The sequence below is a fragment of the Hibiscus syriacus genome, unplaced genomic scaffold (assembly GCF_006381635.1).
Source record: "Hibiscus syriacus cultivar Baekdansim isolate YM2019G1 unplaced genomic scaffold, ASM638163v2 tig00004545_pilon, whole genome shotgun sequence".
Taxonomy (NCBI): Eukaryota; Viridiplantae; Streptophyta; class Magnoliopsida; order Malvales; family Malvaceae; genus Hibiscus; species Hibiscus syriacus.
The window spans coordinates 1231-26420 of NW_024062019.1; the positions used below are offsets into that span (position 1 = coordinate 1231).

The following is a 25190-nucleotide window of genomic DNA, read 5'->3' on the forward strand; positions in this document are numbered from 1 at the left end:
ATTTATTTATATTTACTTTTATATTTATATTTATATTTATATTTATATTATATTTATATTTATTTATATTTATATTTATTTATATTATATTTATTTATATTTATATTTATTTTATTTATATTTATATTTATATTTATATTTATTTATATTTATATTTATATTTATATAACTACATACTATAATTTATATGTATATACTATATTTTATACTATTTATATAAACTATAGTTTATATTTATACTATATATATGAACTAGTTTACATATGAACTATAGTTTACATATAAACTATATAGTTTATGTACTAACTATAGTTTACTAAATTATAGTTGATATTACATATGAACTATAGTTTACATATGAACTATATAATAAACTATATATACATATGAACTATATATAGTTTATCAGTAAGCTATATACACTATTTATATAGTATATACTTATATTTATAGTTTATATTTATATATACTATAGTTTATATTTATACTATATATTATATATATAAACCTAAATCATATGAGCTATATACCCCTAAACCCTAAACTATACATTATATAGTTTATTAGTATATATAAACTATATGATATATAGACTATAGATATATATAAACTATACATTATATATTCATTAGTATATATAAACTATATACTATATAGTTCATTAGTATATATAAACTATATAATATATAGTTCATTAATATATATAAACTATATAGTATATATAAACTATATAATATATAGTTCATTAGTATATATAACCTATATAGTATATGGTATATACAAACTATATATTATATAGTTCATTAGCATATATAAACTATATAGTATATATAAACTATATATTAATTTATTAATATAAACATATATATTAATTGAAAGAATTGAAAAATATATAATGATCAAATTGAACAAATTTTAAATATAACCTTAAATTAATAAATTGTAACATTAAATTTGAATTAAATTGAAAAACGTTGAAATATGAAGCTTAAATTAATATATTAAATCATTAAATGTGGACTAAATTAAATAAAGTTAAAACTAAGAGACAAAACTACAATATCAAATGAAATTAAAAAACACGCGGGTTTTCTCCCTCGCTTAAGCCACAAGGCTACGCTAAATAATGTTCCTTTTCTCCAACCAGCAGGCTGTTCCGTTCTTTCTTTCACTTGAGTCTCAGAAAAATTCCCCATCGCTTTTTGTTGCTCTTCTTCTCTTAGCCATGGCTTCCGATTCTTCTCATGCTAACAACGGTTACTCTCTCTTCTACTCTTCAGAACCTTGATTATATTATATATTTGAAGTGTAATTTTTTGGGTTGTTATTATTTTTAAATCTAGATAATTTTTTCAGGTCCTTCCTCTCCTGTCACCTCTTCCCCGGCTCATCGCCGCCGGCGTGGTCTCCGTCAAGCCTCCACTCCTTCCTCTTCCGCCGTAACCCCACCTCCAAATCCTTCTCGTTTTGCCAATTCGGCAACTACCCCAACTCCATCCCGGTCCATTAAAGTGGAGTTGGGAGTTGTAACTACCCCAACGCCATAGCAAGAACTTGGGCTTTCAGTGATGGTGGAGACAGACCACTTCAGTACTCACCTGGCTCCTACAACGAGCTGATGTTCCAGGTTCAAATTAAAACATTTTCAGGTTAAAAAATATGGTCCTTGATCTGTTTCTGATTTCTTTATGCTTTTTTGTTTCCTTGAAGGGATTGGATTTTGTAGTATCTGAAGCTAAGAGGTATGGGATCAAGCTAGTTTTAAGCTTTGCGAATAACTATGATCAATTTGGAGGGAAGAAACAGTATGTGAACTGGGCAAGAAATCAAGGGCAATCCATCGGTCCTGCTGATGATTTCTTTACGAACTCTGTTGTTAAGGAATACTACAAGAACCATATCAATGTCAGTATCTGTTCTCCCCCTTTCCTCACACATCCATTTTTAAAGCCTGCCTTTTGAGTTTTGACAGTTGTAGAAATGACAGGAATAAGATTTTGCATTGAATAATTCATTTATTGCACTAATTTAGACGGAGGTAGATGAACATTTCCGGGTAAAACTGGTAAAAATAGATATGCAATTGATGCAAAGAGCAAGCTTTTTTTAAATCCGTTATTGTTTTTGGCTATTAATTATAGACTGTTCTTATAAGACGAAACACCCTGACTGGAGTGGCTTACAAAGATGAACCAACTATAATGGCGTGGGAGCTTATGAATGAGCCCAGGTGCCTCTCGGATCCATCAGGAAACACCATGCAGGTCAGCTGTATATCATCATCAAGCTGTTTTGCTTCACTGTTACTCTGTTTTGGTTTCAATTTTCAGAAAATTTATTTGTTTTCTAGTTTTTTTTCTCTGTTGAATTTAATGCCAATGGTTCCAGTCGGTGCTTTTTGCGGACTCATGCATGATCCATTATAGCTCATTAACTCTGGTCCATGGGGTATTCCCTTTATATCCATTTATCTCTTTAGTACTATTCTTTTTCATGTATACTGCATCATCCATCCATGCTTCCTCCCTGACTCTGTTGTTTTGCCTTTGAGGCTTGTATACCAATACAAACAACTCCCTTATGTACTTCTTCTGAGTGGGTTAAAACTATTTTTTTATGTTTTTATATATACATGTTTTGCAGTACCATGGTAGCTTTTCGTTAAGACACTGGCTTCAGCAACCCAACTGGCTTCCAACTTTAGAAGGCAACTCTTGCGTTGGATGAAGAGTATGTCAGGAGGGTAGGAGATGTCGAGATGACTCAGTTGGGGGACCAGCAGTTTCTCGTCAGTTGAGGCTTATTAGAATATTGATGAGAGACCTCTTAATTGGAGTATGTTTCTTTTCTTTCATCATAAATTATTGCATCTGACATTTCTCAATGTTTTTCGTAAATTTGTGATTCATGTTTCTCACAGGGTGGAGTTTGTTTTGATATTTACCCTTTTCAGGTAAACTACTTGCATTGCCATGGTATTGCGCATACAGAGTTAAGGCTGGAAAATGTGCATATAAGTCCTGCTGATAGACATATCAAGGTATTTACCAATTTTTTTTCAATGACATTGAGGAGGTTTGTTTGACAATATTTTATATTTATTATGTTTATTTAATAAAATTTTCAAATTGTTTATTAATAAGTCTTTTCTTTTGTAGGGTGCCTTATTGCCTTACAAGGTGCCTTACTGCCTTACAAGATGCAATACTTGGTGTTTGACTCTGCTTTATTCTGTTTTATATTGTTTGCTTCTGTTTTATATTGCTTGCTTCTACTTGATATTTGTAAGGGTTTGGTAAAGTCAAAAATGTTTGGCACTGTTGGCCATCGAATTCCCTTTGGCTTTACCACTGATTGTATGTTTTCTTAATGCAGGATGCTTGCTGAATCGATGCAACGACGCTTGTTGAATTGGTACATTGATGCTTGTTGGTTGCTGCTGTCTATTACTCACTAATGCCTTGTAAATTTTGTTGTTGGTCTAACTTAAATCAATTTTAGAATCTTATAAATTCTTATCTAAATAGTTACTCATGTTTAATTATATCGGTGGCATTTTGGCATTTAAAGTTAGAAAGTTACCCATAATTAAACATGTTGGTAGCATTTAAGTATATGCTCGATGATATTTCTGGTAGTATAGTTGGGCTTTTTATTCTTGTAAACATTAGCTATAAGATCTTAGAGCATTTATTTCAATATACATTTATTCTGTTTAGTTGATTTTATTGTAATTTTAGTGTTTTCAATTGTAATAAAATTACCTTCATTTATAAATATTTATTTAGTATTTGTAATGTTATTCAAATTTTTAATATTTAATAAGTCTATTTCAATTAATATATTTTGATTTTAAAATATCAAGTTAAGTTTACTTAAATTATTATTCAATTTTTACATTAAATGTAAATTAGATTTATGAATATTTTAACTTAGTTAATATAATTTAATAAAATCAAGTTTAATAAGATAATATTTAAATTTAATTTAGTGATTTTAAATAAAATTTATAATATAAGAAATATAAAGAAAATTATGAATTAGAATTAACATAAAAATCAAATTTATAATATACAAATTATAATTAATATAAAACTAAAATTCAAAAAATATATATATTAATTTGATTATCATAATAATTTATGATAAAATTTTAAAAAGTATTCATATTAATTTAAGGGTAAAGTATAGTAATGGTCATTGAACATTTTTGAAGCTTGCATTTAGGTCCCTCAACTTTTAAAACTTGCAATACAGTCCCCCAACATTTATTCCATTTGCAATATGGTCCCCCAACTTAAATCACTGTTAGAAAATTAGGGTAAATTATATAAACGGTCATTGAACTTTTCAGGCACTTGAATTTAGATCCCCAACTTTTAAAACTTGCAAAACAGTCCCCCAATAATTTTATTTTCTTATTAAATATAAATGTATAGAAAATATAAATGATTCAATTTATATTTAAATGTATGAATCGTTTATATTTTGATATATTTATTTTTCTTGTATAAACTAGTATTTAAATATGTTTATATTTTAATCAAATATTTCAATATACGAATAAAAATATATTTATATAAATGTATATTTATATTTAGATGTATAAATAAAAAATATATCATATATAATGTATGAATCATTTATATTTTTGAATATTTTATTTTTAATAAGAAATTAAAATTATTAATTATATTAGAAATACTCAACTTAAGATTATATATAATCATGAATTATAAATATGAAAAATATAATTATTAAATTTAGTTTAAAAATATATAAATCTTAAATCTATTCTTTAAAATATTGTATCAACTAATATTTAAAAAATATATTAAATCTATCAAACAATTTATCAATATAATATTTTTTATTGTAAAAAAATATAATTTTTCCCATCATTTATTGCTTTCAAATTTTTGCCGAAGTTCAAATCTCATTATTTCCATTTTCCATTATATTCTTTTTTTTTTCTGGCATTGGTCATACTATTAGTATATGTATTATTGTATATCTCTTAACACAAACGATGGTGTTAGCTTAGTGGCTCCACCCTGTATCTTTCATTTGCGTGACTCAGGTTTGAGTTTGCCCAAGACCCAAATTTTACTTCTTTGTAACTTAATTTTCTTCTAATTAGGTGGTGACATGTGTCACCAATAACATATATCATGATCATGTGTTAAGACATGTCAGATCCTGGTTAAATGATTAATTTATTAAATTTTATTTAATTTAGGACCAAATTGATAGCATATATAAATAATTAGGTGGTGACATGTGTCACCAATGACACGTGTCATGATCATGTGCTAACACATGTCAGATCCTAATTAAATGATTAATTTATTAAATTCTATTTAATTTAGGACCAAATTGATTATATAAATAATAAAGACTGAATGTATAATAATGTCAATTCCTTTTAACTGCCACTTCATCATTTGTATCAATTGGTAACGACTAGTGGCTTAGTTGAAACAGTTAAATAATTATGTTGTATGATTGATAAATTTAAAAGATCGATGACAAAAGTAAAAAGGGCTAGATAGTTAAGTTGTCAACCTAGTAGTTTACACTTTTATTTATACGTCAAAATAACATTTTATAAATTTAAAATTCGAATTATTTTCAACCTCTTCGATATCCTAACTACTTTTTTTAATTAAAAAATGTCTTCAACAGATAAGAATTATACTATTATATTTATATAAAAAATATGTATCACATGAAATAAGATGAAATTAAATAATAATAAATCTGACATAATTGAATTTAATTGAATTATTTTGGAATTTAGGGTTTAGAATGAAATTGAATTACTTTGGAAATTGGGGTTTAGAATGAAATTGAGGACTGTTTTGCAAGTTTTAAAAGTTGGGGGACCTAAATTCAAGTGTCTGAAAAGTTCAATAACCTTTTATATAATTTACCCTAATTTCTAACGGTGGTTTAAATTGGGGGACCATATTGCAAACGGAATAAATGTTGGGGGACTGTATTGTAAGTTTTAAAAGTTGAGGGACCTAAATGCAAGCTTCAGAAATGTTCAGTGACCATTACTATACTTTACTCTTAAATTATTATGAAATTAAGGGTAAAGTATAGTAATGGTTACTAAACATTTCTGAAGCTTGCATTTAGGTCCCCCAACTTTTAAAACTTGCAATACAGTCCCCAACATTTATTCCATTTGCAATATGGTCCCCCAACTTAAACCACCGTTAGAAATTAGGGTAAATTATATAAAAGGTTATTGAACTTTTCAGACACTTGAATTTAGGTCCCCCAACTTTTAAAACTTGCAAAACAGTCCTCAATTTCATTCTAAACCCCAATTTCCAAAGTAATTCAATTTCATTCTAAACCCTAAATTCCAAAATAATTCAATTAAATTCAATTGTCAGATTTATTATTATTTAATTTCATCTTATTTAATGTGATACGTATTTTTTTATATAAATATAATAGTATAATTCTTATCTGTTGAAGAAATTTTTTAATTAAAAAAAGTAGTTAGGATATAGAAGAGGTTGAAAATAATTCGAATTTTAAATTTATAAAATGTTATTTTGACGTATAAATAAAAGTGTAAACTACTAGGTTGACAACTTAACTATCTAGCCCTTTTTACTTTTGTCATCGATCTTTTAAATTTATCAATCATACAACATAATTATTTAATTGTTTCAACTAAGCCACTAGTCGTTACCAATTGATACAAATGATGAAGTGGCAGTTAAAAGGAATTGACATTATTATACATTCAGTCTTTATTATTTATATAATCAATTTGGTCCTAAATTAAATAGAATTTAATAAATTAATCATTTAATTAGGATCTGACATGTGTTAGCACATGATCATGACATGTGTCATTGGTGACACATGTCACCACCTAATTATTTATATATGCTATCAATTTGGTCCTAAATTAAATAAAATTTAATAAATTAATCATTTAACCAGGATCTGACATGTGTTAACACATGATCATGATATATGTTATTGGTGACACATGTCACCACCTAATTAGAAGAAAATTAAGTAACAAAGAAGTAAAATTTGGGTCTTGGGCAAACTCAAACCTGAGTCACGCATATGAAAGATACAGGGTGGAGCCACTAAGCTAACACCATCGTTTGTGTTAAGAGATATACAATATACATATACTAATAGTATGACCAATGCCAGAAAAAAAGAATATAATGGAAAATGGAAATAATGAGATTTGAACTTCGGCAAAAATTTGAAAGCAATAAATGATGGAAAATATTATATTTTTTTACAATAAAAAATTATATTTGATAAATTGTTTGATAGATTTAATATATTTTTTAAATATTAGTTGATACAATATTTTAAAAGAATAAATTTAAGATTTATATATTTTTAAACTAAATTTAATAATTATATTTTTCATATTTATAATTCATGATTATATATATAATCTTAAGTTGAGTATTTCTAATATAATTAATAATTTTAATTTCTTATTAAAAATAAAATATTCAAAAAATATAAATGATTCATAAATTAATATATGAATATATTTTTTTATCTATACATCTAAATATAAATATAAATTTATATAAATATATTTTTATTCGTATATTGAAATATTTTGATTAAAATATAAACATATTAAAAATACTAGTTTATACAAGAAAAATAAAATATATCAAAAATATAAATGATTCATACATTTAAATATAAATTGAATCATTTATATTTTCTATACATCTATATTTAATAAGAAAATAAAATTATTGGGGGACTATTTTGCAAGTTTTAAATGTTGGGGACCTAAATTCAAGTGCCTGAAAAGTTCAATGACCGTTTATATAATTTACCCTAATTTTCTAATAGTGATTTAAGTTGGGGGACCATATTGCAAACGGAATAAATGTTGGGGGACTGTATTGCAAGTTTTAAAAGTTGGGGGACCTAAATGCAAGCTTCAAAAATGTTTAGTGACCATTACTATACTTTACCAATAATTTAATTATAGTTTATTATAAATTTAAAATAACATAATTATATTAATTGTAACTTCATTTATAAGTTAGGATAATATTAGATCACTTTAATAACATGTCGGATCATTTATAGGTTGAGTCAATTACAGGTTAGATTCATAACAGATTAAGTTGAAAACAAGTCGGTTAATACCAGTTATTTACTAGGTCAATCTCAGGTTCGAGTTTATATCAGTCGGATGCAGTTCAGGTTCATGTATCATATTTTCGGTTCAATTCGGGTTCAGGTCGTTCTCAAATCCACAATTTCCAAATCCAACTCGGGTTCAGATCAACACCAGTTTCGACTCAAATCGATTTCGAATCATCACAGTACAAGGATCAAAAATAATTTACTCGAGTCGATTTCGGTCAGTTTTACAAATCAGGTCAGTGTTTTACACCGCTACTTGACATCTGAGAAAGAATTAGATAAGAAAGCAAGAGTTGAGATAGTGTGTTAGAAAACAATGTCTTCAATGTCTGTACTAACATCACCGCAGTGGCTCACTACTAAATCTTTAAGAACCCAAATCCCTTCAGCTTATCTCAATCTTTTAACCGGTTCAAGAAGGATTTACATCTCTTCCAATGCAACAAACAACACCAAAGCTTGTTCTTCCCTGCTTCACTGTTCATTTATCCCATCTCTCTCTTTACATTCATCATTTTCAGGTAAAATAAAGTTCCCGTTTTTTTGTTTACAGAGTACCTTCCAAGGGTATTATTATTATTTTCGTTTAAATTTCAATTTGTCATGTAGGGATATCTTTGGGGATGGATTTTTAGTTCAAATAATGGACTAAGGAATGGGAGAAGGCGAGGCCTGGTGGTTAGGGCTGGGAAGCCCGCCCTTTGTCAAACAAAGAGGAACAGGTCTCGCAAATCCTTGGCTCGAACCCATGGTTTCCGTAGAAGGATGAAAACCACAAGTGGAAGAGCTATATTGAAACCTCGACGTTCTAAGGGCGGGAAGGTTCTTTTCACCAAATCTAATCTAAACAGTGGGAACCGCTAAAGTATTTCTTTTTGTATCGGTTTGCAGAATTCTATAAATATGATCATTTCTTTCTTTCTTTCTTTCTTTCTTTCTTTCTTTCTTTCTTTCTTCCTTTCTTTTTTTATGATGTCTAAAGGATAATTGAGGCAAAACTTATTCAATGCATCTTTTGTTTGTTCAATTCGACATTATTTGTTTGATAGTTACTTGTATTATCTGATGAATGATTTTTGTTTTTTGAACTTCGCTGAGAATTCTAATTTGATAATTCATTTGTAATATTTATATGCTTTGCTTGCTGCTTACATGCATCTTTTCCAAGCTGTAGACCTAGATATGGAGCTCCTTTTGCTGTCTGTCTCTAATTCGCTAAACATCTTTTCCTATGCTAATAAATGTATGTAAAATGCACAATCTATGCAATCCTTGCAGCTTTGTTGCACATGGATTGGGTACTACTACAATGTAATTAATTTCATTCAACCAATAAAGAGATACTTTATCTGAGTTATTTTCTGTGATTTATTTCATTTGCAACTATACAAATCAATGTCAGTAAAGGAGAAATAAAAATCTCATGTCAAATTAATCACATGCCATTCAGGGGGAATATTTTTAGTATTTCCCCATTTTCTGAATTATTATTAATTTTGTTATACTTTTGTTGGTCATGGAGGCTATTGCCATGATTATATACAGTTATTTTTATATTCTTATTACTGCACAAGCAATGGATTCTTCCATCTAAACTGGGAAATAACCTTCCCATCATTTCCAATAATTATTAATTACTACATAAAACGTTTTAGTAAGGCAAGCTCTTAGAGCTTGTGCAGAGGACCAAGGACTTGAGATTTGAAGAATCACCGACGGCATTGGCTCGCCGGTTGATCATTTCCATGTTCATATGAAGACTTTGTTTCACCAGATTCTTAATCATTTTCTTTCCTTCTTGATCCTCCCTCGGATGTGGCGGAGAACCAGTGGTAGCACTTCCTGTTTGTGGTCCAGAACGAGGCCTCATCTTTGCTTGCCTCTCATCTTTGAACCATTGTAACACTTTCATTGCTCTCTTCTGGGCTAAAGGGCTTCCTAATAAGGACACTTGGAGAAGAACAGGAACAATTCCCGCCTTTGACATTTTATCACTTTGAGTGGTGCTTTGGTGAGCTAAAACCATTAGAGTGTAGGCTGATAATTCTTGACATTTGGGTTTATCCTCCCATGCTAGAATCTCAATCAAGCTCTCTGGCACCATCGAACTCTCTTCCGTGGCCTTTTTTCCCATTAAGGTAAGCACCAAGTGACCTAGTGCTGCAAGGGCTTTCTCTGAAAGTTCTTTGAACAAAGATAGCTTCAAAAGTGTGCTCACAATTCCACTAGACACCAAAAGTCCCGCTTTTTGTAACACAGCAGAGAGGTTACAAACAACACTTAAGCAGGTGTCCTTAGTTTCAATGCTGGAGGCAGACTCTAAAATGCCAATAAGAAACTGGAGGACCTCAGTGTTAGCTAGAGAGAAATGGACATTTGATATCGAAGATAATGATAATAACAGTTGTGCAAATTCATGCCTCGTTTGGTCGTCTACGACATCAATGTCCTTTGACAATTTTGATAATATCCCAGCTTCTAGCATTAGGACCTTGTTTCTGAAGCAGAAAAACAAAGTGATTAGTGCTCCATTATTGCACAAAGTATGAATAAAAATCCCCACAAGTCATAAAAAAATGTGGGAACATGAGCTGAACTAAGTAGTAAAGAAAATAAAACATAAAAAGGTCAGTGAGGATCTGAGATTTAAGTCGAGGGTAGGAACTAGGAAGATGAAGGTCAACAAATACTTATTATTTTTCTTTTTTAATTAATTTGGGAGACAAAGTTGTCCGATTTGTAGCATCATTATTGCCCTTCCAACTCTTATCATCAAGGGAATCCAGTGGACAGTCGACAGCCACCGTACCTTGAGGCGCAGGATTTCAGGATCGTTAAGATCATTTCCTTAATCACAGTATTAATGATGCCAAATCATGTCACGTATCTGTAAAATCATAGAGGAACCCTTTTCCCTATCCTGATGAATTGTACCGTTCCATCGTGCCAAAAACAGAGCTCCATTATTTCAAACTAGGCTGAAAATGTCCAGTTTCGAGCAGCCTTATGAACATCTTTCTTTTCCATTGCAGCATCTTTTTTCTGAAGCAAAATATGTAAACTACAGCTTCAAGGACAAAAAACAGGTGCCCTTTCTCCTTATCAAGTCTCTATACTAATCAGTCATTTATGTTCATGACTGTTAAAATATCGATCAATAAGAATCATCTCAACCAAATACAAACTTCGAGAGCTGGCATGAATTACATCGCATGACTCGAAAGAAATTAACATGAATAGAGTTGAAAATGATACAGGAAACTTACGTAGAAGGGCCTTCAGCAAGCTCGATCAAGGCCTTGATGGCGGCCAGACAGCGGCCAGCTACCTCTGTGGCCACCATGGACACAAGCATCTGTATAACTCCGAGCTCTGCCATCAACTTCCCAGCCTTAACGTCTTCTTTAACGAGTTTTTCAATCGCCTTAGCAGCCATCTCTTTCTCTTCCCAGCTCCCAAAGTGAAGTCTCATGAACGACTTTTTCAACGCCACCGAACTGTCGAGCTCACTTTCAGTTTTCTCTATAGCAACCCGATCTTCATCTTCATTGGTATTGCTTTTAATTCTTAACTTGTTTGAATGATCAGATGATGATGAAGCGCATATTTTCCTTGCTGCTTTGGATTGCAAAAACCTTCGGATTCTAGTAAAGAACTTAAGCTTCATACAAGAAAGTAACCAAATAGAAGATGAAGTAGAAGACATGGACTGAGTTTGAGGTGGGAAGTTCTGAAGAGGGGTTTTAAAGGATCATTGTTTATATAGTACTACAGCTAAAAGTCTAAAACTAAGGATTTGATTTTGCTGGATATGATAAGGGGAGGAGAATATCCAAGGATGAGTAAGAGACAAGAAAGAAAGGGTTCTGTAAGCATAAATCACATGCAAAGCAAAACAAAGTTGTCGTCTCTTTAACCTTCCAGTTCCTAGACCCTGCTCCATTTGTGTTTCTTTTTTCTAGGAAAGTCCCCTCCACGTTTCAAAATAAAAAACCATAGATCTTCGAGCCAATATTAATTTCTTTCTTTAAAACTTAGTCTGGGGTTTGATGCGAGGCATAGGCGATAAGGGAGCAGCAGACTAATATATTATATTTTGTATAAGACTCCTTGCTGAGAAACAGGGTTTGAAATTTAAAAACTTTTAGGTCTCAACTACTACAAAAGAATATTTGATCATCTGTATCAATGAATATGATAATTTCATATGCACAATGCATGGTTGGTTTTGGGATTTCCTTGATCGATTCTCTTAATCACGTATTGTCTCTTTTCCGAACTGACAATTTTAGGAAAATCAAGATAGTGGGTACAACATTCCAATTCAATGCTTACGTAATCTAACCTTAATTAATTAGGCTGTCATTTCTGCTGGACTGCCTTGCCCACAGTTATGGCATCTGTATGTTTTAGGGAATTGATATTATCACTTTGATTTATGTTATTTGAATTTAAAATTAAATATTTGAATTGTTATTATTTTTAAAAATTTGAGTTTAAACATTATAGATATAAAAGGTATAAATATTTAATGTTGAAAGATTAAGAATTTATATTAAAAAAATATTATTTTATACTTATCTTAAATTAATAAAAAATCAAATAAGGTACAGAGTACAGTCAAGAAACACTAAAGTTGACCTCTCCATCGCTTCCTTTTATCTCTGAAACTTTTGGTGAAAATATTTGGCTTATTAATGTCGTAGAAATTATAACGTCATATTCCACTAACAAAATCTTTATCTCTATCTTTTCACCCCATAATCCATTGGCATAGATAGAATAGCATCGATACACATGCCCAACAGTCCAACTGGCTTCGCAGTAGTAATTAGATTTTAACTCGAAAACGTATGGCTGTGATGCTTCTATGAGGTGTACCACAACTCATCTTCAATCCTCAATCTCCCTAACTTCAGATTGTTCTTTACTACAGCATGTTTTATAAGAAAGCCACATCGTTTTTAATTTCTCGATGTGCTATGTGAAAAATGTTAAAAGCATTTGTTTTATAAGAAAGGGCAATGATCATTGTTTATCTAAAACACTTTTTTGTGTTTGTCAGGTAACTTCACTTTTTAGAGTGTGTTTGGTTCATAAAATATAAGATTATATTAGAAATAAGATTACCGAAATGTAACATTACTCTAGAAATATTGTATTTCCTGTTTGGTTTGTTTAGTGGGAATGTAAAATTATCGTATTTGGTTGAAAGAATATAAAATTACTTGAATGTATATTTTATCAAATTATCCTTGTGATATATATATTAATAAGTAAAACTTTAATATTAAATTATAAATATTTAAATAAAAATTTTTAAAAATATTTTAATTATTTCACTATTTAAGTTTAAAGAAAAAATACATTTAACATATAATTAATATAATTAGTATATCAAACTTATAATTTTAAATAATTTTCATAATTATCATATTTATTTATATAAAATATAATATAATAGGAAAAATAATGTTGTGATCTTGAGTGGACAAATATATTATTTTTACTATATAATATCTATTTTTAATAACACAAAATTAAACATTATTTTAAATAATTATATTTTTTACCATACCAATATTTTTCACTTCATAAAATTATAAAATACTTAATATACTAAATATTAAAAATATAAAATAATTTTAGCTACATAAATTTATCAATATTTTACTAAATTAAACTCTTTGTATAAGGATCTATATGAATAAATTTATTAATTCAATGATATTTATGTCTAAAGTGGTGAGAATTGTTCATTATCTATGAATTTGAAGGTGATAACATTCCCACCATTTTAACCCAAAAGCGTTATTATCGATAATAAATTATTACATGATAATAATCTTTTTCATGAACCAAACATGAGAATATAATTTCGAAAAAAAATTATTCTCCTGAATAATTATCTTTTCCGCGAACCAAACTTCCGTTGGAGAAAGCAAAACATATACATTCATCCAAAGAATCATTTTTAATGCTTTAGCTCAGTGCGCTTCAACTACCAATAACTAAGTTTTGAGCAACCAAATCTTCCATTTTTCCCTTGTAAATTATATGCTATTAAATTACCAAATTATCTTTACTTTTTTCTTTTAGAATGACACGAGTTTTGAAGTTTTCTAAAACTTTATAGTTTGTTAGGTTGGGATTCAGTGCATTGTTTTTTTATCTATTACTTTTTTAATACATTGATTATCACCATTCAAATGTGCGAGTCTATTCATAAATTGTGAAAATAGTGATAAAATTAATGCCCGCATCCAACAATGGCATTAGCAAAGGTTAGAAAAGTTTGTTGCATGATTATATCATCCATAACGTACAAACATCGAACAGAACATTGATTATTTTGAATTAAAATCCTATTTTGCTACAATCGTAAAGTGCAAAAGCCACTACCTATAGACCTTTTTGCTAGTCTTTTGAGGTTTCAGAGAACAGGAGACTTTAAAAATTCCAGTCTTATTTGAGCAACTGTTGTTTCTTCTTCTTCTGGTGGCTTCAACTGAAGATTCTCAGGAAGCTACCAAGTATTAATTATTTGCATTTTGGGGTTTCTTGGAAAATACTTTAGTCGAACCTTTGAAGTAAAAAAGATAAGATTCTAGGGGGTGGTGGGTAAAGCATTAGGCTGCCAGGTTCTGCCTTGTCTAGTTGGTCATATTTGCTGCACTCTCTCTCGTGTTTTAGCAAAGAAAATTCTACACTTTTCAGGACCAAATGAAGAAATGGTTGTTGAGTTTTGACCTAAATATGCACCCGAATTCGGTAAGTCATTTCACCGATTTACTCTTATAAAATGTAAAAGTACCTTTTTTATTTGGTACAATATCCTGCTTTGTCTAGTAATCGTAAAGGTCCCGGTTAAATTCGAACTTAAACCAAGTTAAATACAATTTGGAAAATGATTTTTATTTAATTTTTTTATTTACAATGTTTGAATTAAAAACCTTTAATATTAAGCTCGTTGCCACTCAATCCAACAAACATGGGTAATGTAAAGGTAACTTTAGTTAGTAGAGAATGAATGAATTTGACGGGGTGAGGTTTGTCATCAACAAAATTGCTTCCCTCTTTTTCGGTGTTGGTTATAGAATATTTCACTGCACAATCACGGAACAAGAAACCGAAGCAAACAAGCGAAAAACGTGCAGCAGTCATTTTCCGACATATAAAAAAACGCAATATTTGCTTTGTCGTGTTTGATTGCTGAGTCTATCAAGTCACTGCATAATCACGAAAAGAGAGAATGAAGAATACACTTGTGAATGTCTCTCACTCAATCAACCAAGACTCAATAAATTAACTGTTTTGATTTTTTTTATCCGACGACGCCAACATTAATATTGATTGCTTATAGTAGATAACTATTAGTTCTATTGTTTTTTTTATTTTATTCTCTTTTATTTTCTCGAGTCTTTTTAATTTTGAATAAGAATTTCTGTCATTGTGACATGTTTTTCTTTGCTACACTTGTTTTCTCTGCTCTTATGACACAATCATTATGGTTTTTGGTATGTTTTTCGCATACTTCTGCGGTCGTTTTGGTTCTCGCACAAAAATCATCACAATATTTATTTTTTGATTAGTTTGTCGGTAGTCACGTATAATCATATCTCCTCTTTTGATAAAAGATTGTTTGCCAATGTAATCAGAATTGTATAACGAATCAGCCTGCCAAATTGTTTGGTTCGCTCTTTAACACTTCGTAAAGCATCTCACTTGATAGAAACAAGTGGTTTTTATGAATTATATTCAGTTTTGATGGTAGACATCATTCTCAATGGAATATTTTATTTTTTTTTATATCTTTAAGTTTAATATTTCATTTTTATATGAGTATTTTGATGACTATTGTCTTTAAATTTTGATGCTTTGTAATTTTGATTCCTTCAATTATTAATGAAATCCAATTTCAAAATAATGTCTAGGTAAAGTAACCAGCAATAACATTTTTGATCCAATATCAACTTGTGTGTTAACGTTTTCACGCTTCATATTCCTGCCATGTTTTCCAGAAAGATGGGAAATTGAAAATAGACATAAATTTGACATTTACCTGGTTTTTATTATACAATTAACAAGGTATTACAAAAGAATTAACTGCGATGAAAACTGTAAAACTACAACTGGCCTCTTCATAGTTCGACGCATTCCTCATCTGCGGCCTCGATTTCATCATCCCAGTCTAGTTTAAAAGCGTTTGCCGATCTCATCAACTCTGTTAATCCAGTAACATCCTCCAGATAGGTCGGATGGTTAATTGCTTGTAATATGAACTCCATCCCCCTCTTGCGATATTCCGACACAACCTAAAAAACATTGTTCGTAATGATTATAATGTAAAACTACGGCAAAAAACCTATGGAACTTACCTAAATTTATACCAACTCTCAACTAAACCCATAGCTAAATCAAAATTTAAATAAGAATGCTAGAAAATTTAAAATTTATTATTATTAAAGCTTCATTGATGACAATATTTCCTATAGACACGCTGTAACCTTAAACGATAAGTGAGAAAAAAAAGAGGGAAAACGGAAGAAAAAAAGCAAAGAACTGTAATAATAGGATCACTAAGCTTACAGTGCTGCAACATGATGTACAACTGTTTGAGGAGTGGCCCACAAGGGTCATCTGTTGAAAGTGGGGAAGGGAACCTCGAATCTGATGGGGTAAAATACCCAGAGGTAGCTCAAAGTTCCCACCACTATTGGAGTTGGCAATCTCAGCTTCAGCAAATATCCTGCATATACGATTGGGTGTTTAACGAAGCAACATTGACTTCTGATTAGTTCATGATGATTAGAACAAGAGGCTTACTAAATCTCCAAAGAAACTACAGTGATACTTTCTTCATATAGTTCCAAGGATTTACCTATCGGGGTGATGCAATATGCCCACTAAAAGTTCTACTGCCAGTGCAGAAGCAATAGGTGCAAGCCCAGGACGTGTAACAGTACACTGCTGATCCAACGTGCGGTTTGAAGTTGACTGCACAGACAAACCATAGATAAATGGTTAAGCTGGACACAGAATTGCTATTATAGCAATTACTGCATTCTAGAAACTCTAAAAATTACATCTGTTGGGGCAACCACATCATTACAGAAGTAACAACCCAATCTCTGCCGCCTGTTAGTATTTGTTAGGGTAAGGTTGGCTACGCCAGCAGCTAAAGTTTCTGTTTCAGCTTTCAAGTTAGGGGTGGAGTTAAGAGGACCGGGTCCATGGCGCATAACCAAGAAACTGTCAAATCCTAAAGCCGCAGTAATGGTTATCTGCATAATAAGAAAGGATGAGTAAAATATGCCATCGTCAAATGACTCAAATCCAAAACAGGTCTTTACAAATCCTAATCCATGATGGCACAACAGAATGCCAAACATCAAAGGAGTTGATATATGAATAAAGGAGATGAACCTTGTTAGTGTTGGCACAGAGAAGTGTAGGGAGCCATCGACTCTCTCTAGTATCAGTCAACAAGAAAATCACATCATGAGAATAAATCAAATCATCGAGTCTTTTACATAAGATACATGGTGAGAGGAAACAGATAGATTTTTATGTTCTGTGTTGATCTTTGTGCTATAAGCCTCAAATGAAATAATTTACCACTGCTGGAAATATTCGTTGTAGGCTTCTCACTGCTGCCGTGGCTTTAACATCCAATGTATATAGTGACTGCCTCAATGGATTAGACATGGCCACCCTACCATTATCAAGTAGTGTAATTTTGCGGACACCCCAAGCCTACAACACACAGTATTCAGTCTCAAGAGAAATGAAATATGATCCAGAATTGATGTTGCTGCTTTCTGAATACATACCATAAGCATTCTAGCAACCTGACATCCAAGGGTACCTGCTCCAATGAGAAGGCACTTAAGAGAATACAAGATGTCTAAGTTAAGGGATGGCAAAGCACGCCATCTCATTAGTTTCAAGTTTAAGTCTGCAGCAGATATGGCTAGCCTGTGGGAAAAAAAATGGAAAATATGTCAAAATCTTTTGTTAAAATAAATAATACTTTTATTTTTTAAGTTCAAATACAATACAGCATCCATATAACTACAAATGGAACAAATCATGACAATGTACAATTGGACTGATAATAGGAATATATTTAGACCTAAACCAGAATAATCTGGACAAGGTCCAGATATGGTTGGACTTGAACTATATAATAAATTTGGAATTGAACTCATACATATTATTTCAGCATGACTGCATGGTTGACTTGAACCTAGGATCTCAAAGTTTCCAGAGCCTCAACCTTGCCTTTAAGCCAAGACCTCATCGGCAGATAAATAAATAATGCTATTATGCCTAATAAGGCAACAATACCAAAAAAAAAGTTACCTAGTTGGATCCATAGATTTAGCAAGGTTAATAGACCTCGGTACTTTCTCCCCCTTGTTGAGTTCCCATCCTACGGCATTGGGCACGCATTGTCGTTCTCTCCATCCTAAAGAGACATTGTAGGTCAAGAAAGATTGTGTAAAATGAATTCATAATACTGGAAGTTGGAACAGCTAAAAACTGAACCCGAAAATAAGCTGTTACCCAAAATTGTGCCACTCTACCTGGTTGAACTGTAATCAAGGCTTCACCAACAAGTGACAAATTCAAATCAGCAAAACCTCGATTTTCCCTATAGCACAAAAAGTGAACAGTTTTCGGATTCCATCTGGCAGAAAGAAGTGCAAGGAAGTTGCGGAGAGGCCAACCAGGATTGTTCGGTAGATGGCATGGATCATAAAATGCAAATAGCAACTACCAATGAAACATGTGAAAGCTTTGAGAAAGAGATGTCCAAGATTTTGCACTTTTAGCCTATTGACATCATATATCATATAGAGTTTTCATTGAAATTGTCTCCTCTGCAATCACAAACCAATACGCATTCCAAAAACTCAAGAAGAGAAAGGTAGACAAACCTTTTGAACATCATACTGACAAGCTTCCAAATCATTAAGAGGCCTTGCGGCAGCACATGAATCAGAACCAATAGTAACCAAAAAGAATGGAACATCTGCAGTAGACTCATAAATTCAGGCTGAGAAGGGCATACAATTATGAATAAAGAAAAAAAAAAAAGGAACATAATCACAATTGAACTTCAATGCAGTAGATAAAAAGAGGTATAGAACTTGCAACAGCAGAGACACTACCAGCTGTCGCACTTGAATTCCGCCATCCATTACATGCTGCTGATACAGATTCTGCCTGCATGTACAAAAGTAACAAAAAGAAACCTTCTGAGCACTCAAAAAGACACAAAAATCCAACAATTTGCATGTGTTAAACCACATTCTGAGCACCTCCTCCAAGGTGAACCACTGAGAAACTGGCCTCAAATTAACCAAGGTAGCAGGAGGATCAAGTGCGAGAGCAGGGAAAGCAAACCAATAATGAAAGTTTCATCTTTTCAGGTCTGCAAATGAGATAAGAAGGACCCTTGACAATACCGCAAAATCCTTCATAGCTTTTCCACTATGAATATCCTCCCAAATCTAAGAGAAATTGAGATAAAACACAAACTTCTCAACCAAGATTTCAATTGAATTAAACCAACTACATAACACTCTCTATAGTCTTTAGTAAATAATTCAAACTGTTTTACCTTCATCGCTTCTGCCTTGAGCAGGCCTTGTTTATCCAAAGCCTGGAAACTTTCCATTGTATTTGTATTGTAAAGAATGCCCGGAACGGAGCACCTATTTCGATTACTCCAAATAATAGGCGGCATTGCTGATTCATCATTTGAATAAGACGGGAGGGATTCAGCGAGAAGAGTCAAATGATTCGATACTTGAGGATGGGAGCATAGAAACCTGAAAGGGTAAAAAAAAAATAACGAATTTGGACCATAAACCGCCAAATTTACACTCAAAGCTTCCAAATTGAAAAACCTTTTGTGTTAATTGCGACCTTTAACAATAGAAACTTGGATCAAACACAGAGCAATCGACAAGTAATTGTAATGAATTTAAGAAGGAAAAACGAAAATTTAGCAAAATAAATCAGGTTTTTTGAGATAATTAAGATTGAGAAGTTTATTTCATACTAAAAGAAAATGAGCAGGGATTGGGAGGGAGTGGTACCGGAGATGGGGATAGGAGAATCGTCGATGCCAAAGTTGTTGAACTTCAAAGAAGATAATCGGTGCCAAAATCCTTCGTCCACAGAACTCTGAAGTGGCGCGAATTGAAGTATGGATCTACTCCCTTCTTTTGCCATGCTTTTCCAATTTTTTGACGGCGATTTCGATTTGCAATATCTCTAAAATTCAGCTGTTTCTTCCTAAGTTTCTTCTTTCATATACTTCGTTTCTTTCCCCCCCCCCCTTTTTTTTCTTGATTTATTCTTTACGGAATCGGAAGAGCATCGTTGAGAAGACTTTGAAGAAGATACCAGCAGCATCTTACTCAGCTCCAATTTAACCGCCACATTGGATTGCTTTCATTGTTTTTATCGACCTTTTAAAGGATTATATACATTAAAACTATTTAATTATTAATTACTATTTCAAGAGCTTTTTATAATTGGGTAAACAAAACTATATTTTCAATATGTACAATTTTGGTCATAGATTTTTAAAAAAATTGGTTTAAGTCAGTTTTATTTTTGATTCGTCTTATTTTGATCATTGTATCGTTATCTCCCGTTATTTTATTGATGTGACATGTAAAAATATATAAATTTTAATTTGACTTCTGAATTTTAGGCATAATAATAATAATTTAATCTTAAATTTATATAAAATATTAATTTAACCCCTAAAGTTTATGAAAAATATCAATTTGACCCCAAATACAATCAAAATTCACATTGTTGGTCACCACTCATCACAGTTCTGACCACTGTCGGTTGCTATAATCGGTCATTGTCGACTACCATCATCAACGTTTATTAAACCATTAAATTTTTAGTTCATCCCTTTTGACCTATCAAACGAGAATCTAGGTTCATTTTATTGAAAAATGAAAGATAGAAAGTTGAGGAGTTAAAAGAATATAATTTGAAATGATGTATAAAAAATTAAAAAAATCAAATTATTTTTTTGTAATTAACTTCATTTTTGTAATATATATGTGAACCTATTTTTTTTTTTGACATCTTCAGTCAGTGATAATTATCAATATTAAATTATAAATATATCAAATTAATTTTTTTTATTATAATAATAATAATAATCTGAAAACTGAAAACTGAAAACTGAAATTTAAGAGATTTGACTGAAAGGAAAATATAGAGATCGCCCTGATTGCAGGTTTTGTGAAGGTAACGTGGCCATTGCAATTTCAAGCAATACATGGAGTAGAAAACTAGAGACTTTCCAAAAATAAATGGGTGATTGCTGATATTTTTTATCTCTTATTTTCCGGTAAAATCTAAAATGGATATTAGATTTGTGTTTGAAAGATTAAAAGGTAGTGAAATAAAAATTTTGGCATCCAACGGCCATCGTCAACGATGATTGGAGACAACAATCGATAATGGTGATGAGTGGCGGCCTACGACATAAACTTTGACTTGATTTAGGGTCAATTGATGTTTTATATAAAGTTTAAGGATCAAATTAGTATTTTATGTGAATTTAAGATCAAATCGCTATTCTATCTAAAAATCATAAATCAAATTAATATTTAACCATTTTTACTAAAGTATCACTGTAGACACCCGTTTTTATCCTGGTTTTACTTTTATTATTATTATTATTATTATTATTATTATTATTATTACATTCTTGCAGGCTCAAATTGAAGCCCAAAATACAATAACAACAAAACCCAACAAGTGACCCAGAATCCAATCCCACCTGGTTCAGGCCTGACAAGATCCAACCAGGTCTAGACCCGCCGATGAGCCTAAACCAGTTAGATTTTTTTACCCTTAACTCCAACCGCCCTCGATATCTACTGTTGGATCTGAACCCATCAAACAGTCCAGATCGCTCCAAGGATTAAGGTTTTTAACCCTAAATATCAACCAACTATCGCCGCCAGTGAAGATCGGCCACCGAGAGCTCCCACACCCGTCGTCGTCATCAGAACATGCCAAACAGTGAACCAAGTACCCAAATCAGTCATAAGATCAACCTAAATATGAAAACCCATTTTAAAATGCTAATAAATCCTAAAAAATCGGGATTTTACCAACTCAAGTAAAAAAAACAATCCCTTATTCTAGATATAATCATCTCGCCCAGAAAATCAACAAAAATATAAACATACCAGTGGCATTCAAAGAGGGAGGCATTCGGATAAAAAAAATAGAGAGCGACCATATTCGAAAGAAAAATAGAAAAAAAGGAAGACCCCTTTTATACTCAGACATCATTGTCATTGTTGATTCTCCGAGGTCAGAAAGGCTCCTAGGTCATCAAATGTGGTTCCTTTACCCTTCGGTTGTGTGTGTGTGTTTTTTTTTTGTTTTATGTTTTGAGGGCTTTGTTCTAGACTCATAGAGGTCATTAAGAGTTTTTGTTGGCCACCGACTTACGGTGGTCGAAGGGGAGATGGTTCCTCTCCCTCGGTGGGGAGAAAAGAGAGAAATGATAGAGTCATTCCTCTCTAAAAAACAAATAAGAGTAGAAATGAGAGGAGTTTGGCCGATTTAGGCTTGGGTGTTAACTTTATATATAACATAAGACGGTGTTGTTCCATGGAGGGGAAATTCATGCTTCTAGGGCTTGGTTTAACCTTATTCAAGACCTCTGTACTTTGTAAACTTCCATTTTAACCTATAAATAGAATTTATGCATGTTTGACTTCGAGCTTTTAACTTTTTTATGTTTATATGTTGGTCACTTTGTAATACTAGATTTATTTATGTATTATAGCTTATTAAAGTATCTATTTGACTGTATGTTTCTATATCTTTCATATCAATGATATCAATTTGTATTGTTGGTTTCATTCGGATACCCAAGAGCACTCGTTGTAGAATGGGTGTGAAGAGTACCACCTTACAGAGGTAGTGCGATTCAATACAACATTCAAACTATCGGTGAATTTGAAGTCAATCGTACATTCATTAAATGATAATAATACTTTTTATTTTTATTATAATATTTTATTTTATTTTTATTTTATTTACTCTTAATATTGATGATGTATGTTTTCAATTGTGGTAAACAAAAATTTCTTATGCAAAATTTTGATATTAATTTAATGTTTAAATAATTCGAAGATAGAATATTTTTTTACAGATAAGAAATAGGTGAGATAGTTTTCCCGATGGAGGATTGCGATTCACGAGATTTCTTATCAAGTAAAAGAATTTTCTTTAATTAATAAATTCTGAGTAATTTAATTAATATTTAATAAATAGATCATAATTTTACTTTTGATTTGAATTTTAAAGTTCCACCATTACGACAATGTATAAGAGGCTAAGTTCTAATTTTGGGCGCTGTGGGTGGTGCTAATTACCTTTCCCCACGCGTAACCGACTACCGGACCCATTAAATCGGATTTTGGAAAACACATACTAATTTTTGTCTTAAAAATGTTTTTTAAAATTATTTTAAAAGACATTTTTTTAGGTATTCGACCTACCTAACCCAAATGTCGATGGCGACTCCCATCCAAATTAATTCAAAATCGTCAATGTTTCAAATATAGTCATAATTGTGTTTTTAAACTTAATTGTTTTTTGAAAAAAATGGTTATGACAGCTTTACGACTCCGTTGGGGACTGAAAGAGTCAGACTGTCGGTCACTTATATATTGTTGTTATGATGAAAATTATAAGTTTGAGTCTCTAGTTAACTTATGATCTATTTATTGAAAATTTTCTAAATTCTTTATTTTTTATATACTAACATTTTAATTTTTTTCAGCTCTATCAAAGTTCTTATTGAGAAGTTTTTTTTTGTTCTTTTTTTTTAGTCAAAGGTTTGTTTGTTTCTCCTCACACACATCACGAGCATTTGCATAACATAAGCTCCAGACCCGAGCTTCGTTATAAGTAAGTGGGGGTGAACGCTTTACTCTCGTAAGAATTTATTCTTCGTATGATTTTTAGCAAATAACCCCTGGGATACATATGCCTTATACCTTTTGTGGATTTATTCCTCGTATGGGTATAAGGAAGTGAATCCCCTCGAATTGAACTTGATCCATTTATGCCTGTAATGGGTTAGCATTGAGGGTTTGGTAGCCCAAGGGGGAACAAACATCAAGGACAATTCGAGTACCCTTTTTCCGTTCGAGTTGAAACCATGCATATAGAGAACCTTAGAACTGTCACCCTAGGTAAAGCCATGTCGAACCTTTGTCCGTCAGTAGGTACCCAAAATAGGCGTACACGAAGGAGAAACCTACTTTAACCTTTTATTTATTTATTTATTTATTTATTTTCGAATATGTAGAACAAATTCATTCTTTCCGAATAAAAGCATGTGAAATAGAATTTATGTGTAGTTAGGTTTTTAACTAAGTAAATATAGGAGGGTAGAGAGCATTTTTTGGTAGGACCTATTTTGATGAATTTTATTCGGGTAGATAATTTAGAAATAAATTCAATTTATTTATCGTCTTATATATGTTTTTCCTTTTTTACTGAATTTACACACCTATTTTGACTAACTGTTTTAATTTTTTTATTTTTTTCTTCTTCATACTACATGTACATAACATTAGAAAAGGCGATTGATCCGTGAGTATCGATAAAGCGGAAAGACTTTCACGATGGAGAAAAGTTTCCTAAACAAATAATAGGATCCTGCAGATGTGCGAAATTGGTCCGAAGAAAAGAAGAAAGAGAGAGGAGATAGCCTACCAGGGAACTATGTGTCAGAACTGTCTAATTATACACCAGCATCCTTAAAATAAAATGAACTTCAGGGATTGAAGAAGATCAAGGAAAATTGGAATTTTAGTGAGAGACAAGCTTTTCAACAGACTTGTGGGGTCATATTCCATCTGATTTATTTCAATATAGACCCGGTCCTCATTCAAAGCATGATACAATTCTGGAATCCAGCTTATAGATGCTTCACTTTC

The 25190-nt window shown here is 31.4% G+C and overlaps 2 protein-coding genes and 2 pseudogenes across 2 annotated transcripts; 2 read left to right on the forward strand and 2 right to left on the reverse strand.

Annotated features, from left to right (window-relative positions):
- The first annotated feature begins 1356 nt into the window (after positions 1–1356).
- LOC120195128 (mannan endo-1,4-beta-mannosidase 1-like) lies at positions 1357–2441 on the forward strand. The gene is made up of 3 exons (XM_039197230.1): positions 1357–1627; positions 1711–1905; positions 2142–2441. The coding sequence occupies exons 1-3, from the start codon at positions 1619–1621 to the stop codon at positions 2424–2426; spliced, it is 489 nt and encodes a 162-aa protein (XP_039053161.1). The 5' UTR covers positions 1357–1618; the 3' UTR covers positions 2427–2441.
- A 5988-nt stretch (positions 2442–8429) lies between these two features.
- LOC120195135 lies at positions 8430–9199 on the forward strand (annotated as a pseudogene).
- Positions 9200–9734: 535 nt separating this feature from the next.
- LOC120195144 (U-box domain-containing protein 7-like) lies at positions 9735–12146 on the reverse strand. The gene is made up of 2 exons (XM_039197246.1): positions 11439–12146; positions 9735–10670 (listed from the first exon to the last, which is right to left on the reverse strand). Exons 1-2 carry the CDS (start codon positions 11876–11878, stop codon positions 9824–9826), a joined length of 1287 nt encoding a protein of 428 aa, XP_039053177.1. The 5' UTR covers positions 11879–12146; the 3' UTR covers positions 9735–9823.
- A 4082-nt stretch (positions 12147–16228) lies between these two features.
- LOC120195153 lies at positions 16229–20627 on the reverse strand (annotated as a pseudogene).
- Between the last annotated feature and the right edge of the window lie 4563 nt (positions 20628–25190).